The 8,136-nt window shown below is 45.7% G+C and overlaps 1 protein-coding gene across 3 annotated transcripts in view; it reads right to left on the reverse strand.

Moving 5' to 3' along the window:
* Nucleotides 1-613: 613 nt before the first annotated feature.
* The window catches only part of LOC146206565 (programmed cell death protein 4-like), a 48,928-nt gene continuing 41,405 nt past the window's right edge, over nt 614-8,136 (reverse strand). For 2 of the 3 annotated variants that reach the window (XM_084591293.1, XM_084591294.1), the window contains 2 exons: nt 2,979-3,118; nt 614-763 (listed from right to left, as the gene is read on the reverse strand). In XM_084591293.1, the coding sequence (XP_084447419.1) occupies nt 703-763; nt 2,979-3,118 (201 nt within the window). In that variant the 3' untranslated portion in view covers nt 614-702. Of the gene's footprint in view, nt 764-2,978; nt 3,175-8,136 lie in introns of all 3 variants that reach the window. The other variant, XR_014704456.1, reaches the window with a different exon arrangement.

An 8,136-nucleotide genomic window follows, 5' to 3' on the forward strand; every position in this document is an offset into this window, starting at 1 on the left:
GAGCAGCGCAGGAACACTTTCCAATTACAAATCGAAATCTCCCAGCAATGGACATCACACTATAAATCCACAAAATGCCACACTACCACTTTAACCAACAAAGTTTTGATATAGCTATCCTTAGTGCTCCGAGCTGAGGCTAAAAACAGTGCTAACAGAGACGAAGCAGAGAGAGGGACCAACCAGCCCAAATTTCCACCCTTTTGAAGCACCTTTCTTAGTGTTCCCTTAAAGAAACTTCATAGATGAAGGTTATCATGTCAGACTGGAGACAGGAAAAAAGAAATTGGAATAACTTGCAACTGTTGCTGATGGAGAGTAACCTTGTCACAGTGGTTTCAAAAGCTGAAAGTCCATGCTTGTTTGTCTGACATGCAGAGACTAATGTGTCTTGCTCGTGATGCTCTCCCTGAAACCTGCCACACCACCACTACCACTGTTATAATCACACATCACCACAAGACTGACTTGATAGACGTTTAATTCAAAACGCCCGCAGGTACAGAGAGGGTACGGCATGGCACAGAAGCCCATCCAGTAACGAGTGTTGTTCAACACAGCAGTGTATGAGGAATGGTGCCATGAAATGGTTTCTGAACACCTCTAGCTGGAGGAAAAAAAAAAAACATGCAAAAAAAAAAAAAAAAAAGAGAGAAAATCTCCAGAGGGGATTGTACACTGCAGAACGGAACCATGGGTCCCTCAGTAGGCATCCTCTTTGAGGCGGCCCCCATCACCCTCAGAAACAAATCGTTTGCGCCCCCTGCAAGAGAAAGTTTACAAGGAATGAGATATTGTGATAGACCAAATTCTGCTCACGTTCTCACTTCACCAGTTTGCCAGTCAAAAAACCTTGGAAGTTATAATAGCTGAGAAAGTACAAATGACAACACATGCAACATTAAGCATAGGCTACAAGAAAAAATAATAATTACAGACAAGTATCTCCAAAAGCATTAAACTGCACCCAATGAAAGGAGCACCATGATGGCGAACCATGCATAGCCTTGGCAGTGCAAGCAGAACAGTTTTCGATATGTAGATTACAGAAATGTGCACCATCTTACATATTTCTTCTGTGTCCTGTTTTTCATGCAGTTAATGTTTCATTATGCTATCAGTGCAGTCCACTTATAACGATATCAGATATAGCAATATCACTTATAACGATCAAATTCTTGAGATTTATCATTTTTCCCATTGCCCCTATGTAAAAATAAACCAGATATAACGATCGATTATCGGCGGTAAATCGGATACAACGATAGCTTTATTACCGCCCGGTAGGTGTTTACCACGAAAATTTGACTGAATATTCAATAAAAGATAATATTAAGAAGACAATGATGTGAAAACTCGACATATGCGACGAAAATGGAAGGAAATGAGCACTATCATCACTGCAATCGCAGCTGCGCAAAGGGTGCTGCAGCCATATTGTCATCGCCATCGCTGATTCTGTATCTGGAAGATGGCGGCGACCACATTGACGGGCGGCGTGATAGCTCACGATATAAAACGGCAGATTCATCAGGATTTTTTGCAGGGTTTCAAGGTTGGAAGCCTCGTTAAAAAATACGGACATTCGCACTCTACGATTTTAACGATCATCAAGGCATCAAGGCTGGGGATGTTCTTCAGTTCATCCACTAGCTAATCGGTTTCGTGCACGCAAAAAGGACTGCCGCCAGCGTACTCGCTACTGAAAGCGATGCTCACAGCGATTGTCAAGCTTCAGCTGTTGCTCAAGCGAGCGTGAATTTCCGACTTGTTTAAGTATGCTTAAGTTATTTTATGGCTATTGATTTATACTGTAATAAAGTCTTTAGTGCTCTTTACGATGATTAGCGTTGTTCAGCCCGCATCGCTAGTAAGTAGGCAAGCATAACATGCATGTGAAAATATGTGGGTGTGGTTTTCTTTTTTTTTTTGCCGGTCCAGATATAACGATAATCGGTTATAACGATCGGATTTTCAGGTTTTCTCAATATTGTTATAAGTGGACTGCACTGTACAGCAAAATTGTTTACGCAATAAAAAAGGGGGGGGAAATGTATTATCTAGGGTAATGTATTATCCGAACTGCATGTTTTCTAAAAATGTTTCTGTTGAATTGGCTACAATGGCGTTCACTGACACTTCCAAATGATAAAAATATAATTAGCATTTCTGAAGATACGATGAGCCCATTTTATTTCGCAAATTCAGTTCGAATTTGCACTGTGCTTATTGTACAAGGGATTCAGCAATATATTCGATACTTAGCTGTTTGTTTCCAAACACTTAGCTCTCTTACACTAATGCACTGTGAAGCTGTCGCTTAATTGTGTTGCCCAAATTTGGCCTATTAGTATGCAAGCACATAGCTGCTTCCAAATGCTTTACTCCATTGTGAAGGAATCACTGCATTTCCAAACGCCAAGTCTTGTGAAAACAGCCATCACATTAACCCCCCCCCTTCCCTCACTAATGCACTGCAGAAAAGCCACAACCATGGGCAAGCATACCTGCTTCTAGGTCTCCATGCCGCGCGCTCCCAGGCTTTTCCCACTTCTATGTTAGGAACATGCGCAGGTGATCGCTAAGCATATTATATGACAATTTGGAAATTTTGCACGCAGTACCCGGGTAATAGTGTTATCTGGGAAAAACGCTAACTGTGGGAGATTTTTGCAGCACGCGATTATGAACGCATGAGGCAAGAAACTGTCTCGACCAGAAGTGTACCAGTAAGGTTCTACTGCACCAGTTAATTCCCACAATGCATTCCTCGAATATTTGCAGTGCTCATGGTTCGGCAGCAAGGTGTCTGCTGTAACATGGGTGCTAGCTGCACATGGGAAAAAAGCCCGGTGCTTCTGTGACTGCCTTGAAGAAAGCAGCCAGAGGTGCATGCATAAATAGTTTTCTACATGGGCCAGGCAAACAATATTTTCAGCAGTGTGCCAACAAGAGGATCTGCAAAGGAGGAAACCTACCTGGTAGGCATTGCTTTTCCAATATCTGGGGACAAGAAACCTGCACCTGTGCACTTGCCAATGAACTTCTCTAACACTGTGTATGCAGGAGGAACATCAATACAAATGTCTGGCATATCCTGGAAAACCCTGTCAAAGCCCTGAAACAGCCACACTTCTGTATAATATGCATGGGTACAGACACGTGCAAGAACCTCTGCAAGGAGCAAAAATATCAGCATTTCAGGCTAGGCTATTGCTATTACAATGTAGCATCAAGATACTTGTACGCAATGAGAAGTCACCAACAAGGAACTGACAAGTCATTTTAGTCAAGGCATAAGCAGCAGCATCTTTTTACTCTGTACAAAGAAATAATAAAATTTCATTTGACATGCCCTGCATACTGAGTGGTTGGCATAAATGCAGACTTTAAGATAGTGACCTTTTTTATGCAGAAGTTCTTATAGACATACTGTGAGTAAGTGATGCAAGGATTAATCATCAATCCACATCGCAAGTAACTGCTTACGGCAAGTGATTTTAGCGGATATCTTCCCGTGAGCACATAGAAACAAAGCATAAAATCAGGAGACAGCAGGTAGCTTGATATTAGTGCAAAATAGATGCTTTTTTTAAGTGAGCAAATAAGATCCAATTTATTTTTGTTCCCTAACCTATTGCTTTCACACAAACCAAGAGAAACCAAGCATATGGAGCCTTTAGGTGCACTCTTCGTCAAAAGTTTGGAGGTCAGGGGGGTTAGCGTAAGTCTCCCGAAAGTAAGGTCAATTTAGGTCCTGCCCCCTACAATACGTAGGATTTCCACGAATACTGCAGCAGCACCACTACAGTGAAAGCTAGTTAATTCACAACTCGTTAATTCGAAATTTTGGATAATTCGAAATAGTCATCGTGGTCCGGTCCGCAGTGCATAGAAGTCTATGCGCGTAACAGCTCGTTAATTCACTCAAAAATCGGCGCCGCCACCCATAATTCGAACTGCGCGCCGCCAAGCGGCGCTGTTAAAAACCATCGTTGGAAGCTTTCACGGCAGAACGATAGATGGCACAACCATCGGGGCGCCGCTAGGGTGCTGGAACAAGTACTAAACAGTCTTTCCTGCCGCGACTCCTTCGAGGAACGACGTTTTAGTGTTATCGACCACGGTTTCATGTTGCATTTCGTGAGCCCTCGTTTTGCACGCCGCTTGTTGTGAGCTTGTGTCCGCGAGATGTGTTCGCGTGGGAAATACTGTGCCAAGACGGTGAAGGAGAAAGTGGCTATTTTACGCGAGGTGGATGAACGGAAGGCCAGCAAAGTGGAAATCGCGAAAAAGCACGGGATTCCACCAAGCACGTTGTCGACGTACGTCCGAAATAGGAAGGCCATCGAGGATGCCTATGAAGCCGAAGATTTCGCCAGCAACAGAAAAAGGCTTCGGTTAGCCAAGTATCCGGAAATTGAGACCGCTGTGATCACGTGGGTGAAAGAAATGAGAAGCGCTGACATTCCACTGAGCGGCCCAATTATCATGGCGAAGGCGGCCGATTTCGCCCTGCGCTTGAATGTGGAAGATTTTGTCGCCTCCGAAGGATGGTTTCACCGCTTTAGAGACAGACATAATCTTGTCTTCCGGGTGTTGTCTGGAGAAGCCAAAGAAGTGGATGCAGAAACTTGCGCCACGTGGCGAAGCGGTGCTTTGCAGCAGTACTTAGAAAGCTACTCGGCACATGATATATTCAATGCTGATGAGACGGCTTTGTTTTATAAGCTCCAGCCCGACAGAACAGTAACATTTAAAGGGGACAGCTGCGCTGGCGGCAAGCGAAGCAAAGAGCGGATTACTGTTCTGGTCGCCGCTAATATGACCGGGACGGAGAAGGTCCCTCTTTTTGTTGTCGGCAAGGCACATAAGCCTAGATGTTTCAAGAACATTAGGACGCTGCCGACGGAATACTCCGCCAACAGCAAGGCGTGGATGACGGGCGAATTGTTTAAAAAATGGCTCTTGAAATTCGATCGGAGGATGGAGCTAGGGAAGCGTCAAGTTCTCCTCATTGTGGATAACTGCTCGGCACACAAAGTCGACGCCGAACTGAAAGCCACAAGGCTCGTCTTTTTGCCCGCCAACACGACTGCGGCCTTGCAGCCGATGGATCAGGGGGTGATCAGAAACATCAAATGTTTCTATAGGCGCCACATGATCGAGCGCATGACTTTGTGCACTGGAAACCAGAAGACCAGCACCATCACATTGCTCACAGCAATGCACATGTTGGTGCGTGCATGGGAGCAGGTCACGCCGTCCACAATTGCAAACTGCTTCCACCAGTGTGGCTTTGCTGCCGGAAGTATGAAAGAAAGTGGCGACGATGGGAATCCGGAGCCTCTGCCTGCGGCTGTGCGTGCTGTGCTGCAGGACGTCAGTTTTGATGATTACGTTGGAGTAGACAGCGATGCAGCAGTGTGCGGTGCCCTAAGTGATGAGGACATTGTCGCTGAAATTGTTGGGGAGCAGTCTGTCCCAGAAGAGGCAGAAGACGAGGACGACGACGAGGAGCAAGAGCCCGTGCGTCCATCCGCGGCAGAAGTTATGGGAGCGCTGAATGTCGCGCGCCTTTTCTTCAGCTTTGAAGAGGGGGAAGAAGATTCCCTGCGTCGCATTCGCATGCTAGAAGACCGAGTGAGTACGGTAGCCCTCAGAGAGAAGAAGCAGAAGATGATAACAGACTTTTTTGCTAAATAAATGTTTTTCGTGCCCTCCGGGCATCAAACGCCTTCACTTTTGCTCACTTTCATTAGTTCGAATTTTGGTTAATTCGAACTGGCCTGGCGGCCCCGTGGAATTTGAATTAACGAGCTTTTACTGTACAAAGCTTCGAAACAAGCCATCTGGGTTCCAAATTTTTGACAAAATGTGTACATCTTGTTTTACATGGTGTCGCTTATTAAAGCAGAGTTACCATACACAGTCTATTTCAGCTATAGCAAAGCCACTCAGAGCAAAATAAAGTAAAACCTCTTTAATTTCGAAGTCACTGGAACTGGGTAAAATGTTCGAAATAACGAAAACCGCAAAAAAATCTGGCCCAAGAAAAGATATCATTGCGAGAATATGTTGGGTGTACTCCTCCCATCAATCCCCATCTTTCCACAACAGTCATCAAGAAAGCACACGGTCAGCAGCGATCATGACGGCTGCTTTTTAGCATCCTTCCCTCAAAAAGATGCTGGCTGCTATCACGCGTTCATATGGCACGTACTGAAAACCAGGCTTGCGCAACTAGACTGGCAGAGCAAACAACAGCTGGCACCAAGTCCCCCCCCCCCCCCCTTCACACACACACACATCCAATACAGAATGCAAGAGTAATGTCAGAAGATAATCGCGGTAATGTTATCGCTGGACCAGCATACTGGCACACTGCACACTGCCAAGAAATGAGCTGTGAACTGTGATGATGGCGGAGGAATGCGCTAACGAAAGGCTTTCTTTTTTTTTTTTTTTAATTCTCAGTGGCATAAGCGGGGGGTGGGTCTATTAGGGAGTAAATACGGTAATTGAAATGCCCATTTACCCTGTAAGCCATGACGCACCATTAAATAAACATGCAATTCAAAGAGGCAGCCTGCAACAGCTCTTTTAATTCAAAGGTTTTCGGAGCAATTTAGCTGCAAATTGATGAAGTGACGGCACCTCGGAGCCGTGAAGTTGCGCCCCAAACCTAGTGCTCCAGGCACAGAAAACCGCTCTGTGGTACGGCTTGCCGAGTACCGAAGCATGTCCCTGCAAAGGTGGAGGCGTGCTTCATTGCAGTGCAACCATGGATAATCTTAGAGCTTCGTCAAGGCACGACCGGGCTGGAAGCAGCGGTGCGTGCACTCTTCGTCCCTCACCAGCCGGACCATAGGCGCTAGCATCAAACCATCTCCCACTCATAGCAGCGGCAGTGCATGTCCTGCGATGTGACTACTCTTACTCAGTGCGCTTGACGGGGTGACCGCGCGCAATAACAGCATATGTCGATATTGCGCACGGTCACCCCGTCAAGCGCACTGAGCAAGAGTAGTCGCGTCGCAGGACATGCACTGCCGCTGCTATGAGTGGGAGATGGTTTGATGCTAGCGCCTATGGTCCGGCTGGTGAGGGACGAAGAGTGCACGCACCGCTGCTCCCAGCCCGGTCGTGCCTTGACGAAACACCGAGAGTATCCATGGTTGCATTGCAATGAAGCACACCTCCACCTCTGCAGGGGCATGCTTCGGTGCTCGGCAAACCGTACCACAGAGTGGTTTTCTGTGCTTGGAGCACTAGGGTTGGGGCGCAACTTCACGGCTCCGAGGTGCCGTCACTTCATCAATTTGCAGTGAAATTCAGATTGATCATTCCAGTAAAGCTCCGAAAACCTTTAAATTAAGAGAGCTGCTGCAGGCTGCCTCTTTGAATTGCATGTTTAAATTACAAAATGATGGGACTGCAGAAATTCTTTTAATTATATGGGATTTCGAATTATGCGAGTTCAAATTATCAAGGTTTTATACTGAAGGGATTTCAATTTCCCACTTCTATTTCTGCATTTTCAATAAGTTTTGATTTCAGTTTTAGGAAACAAAAGCGTGTCAGCGGATACAGCAACGAAATTATGTACCCAATAAATAATTCACCAAGTGCAACATTTTTACGCCTTTCAGGGAAATTCTTGGGCAAAAATAAGTACAACACTCGGCTGACGATCCCACGAACGGCGTCCAGTCCCGTATGCTTCTTTGCATTACCTGCCTGAGCCATCCTTGAACGCCGTCAAGCCAACCGCACAAGACAGGTAAAAAGAAAGAAAAAAAAAAAAAAAAAAAGATTTTCCTGGTGATATGGCTAACCACAGCTCTAGAAATTGTGTCCTCTACGTTCTCGGCGCAGGGAGAAATTTCAGTGTCATGGGCTTGGAAGTGGTGCATCATCCACTTTCGTGAATCTTTTTATGCGCTTTCTTGCATGCCCGCACCGACGCCATATGCCTTTGCTTTGGTATTTTATGACCAGACTTCACCTAGACAATATTTAGACAAGGCCCTCCTCAGTTATCCCTTCTCGGAAATGACTGAATGGTCCCTGTTAATCCATGATTTCTCGGCTAATGCAAGTCTCGTGAGCCTCAGCACCTCACAGGGTGAAAGG

This window comes from Amblyomma maculatum, chromosome 1, assembly GCF_055883805.1.
Source record: "Amblyomma maculatum isolate TAMU_Amacu chromosome 1, ASM5588380v1, whole genome shotgun sequence".
Classification (NCBI taxonomy): domain Eukaryota; kingdom Metazoa; phylum Arthropoda; class Arachnida; order Ixodida; family Ixodidae; genus Amblyomma; species Amblyomma maculatum.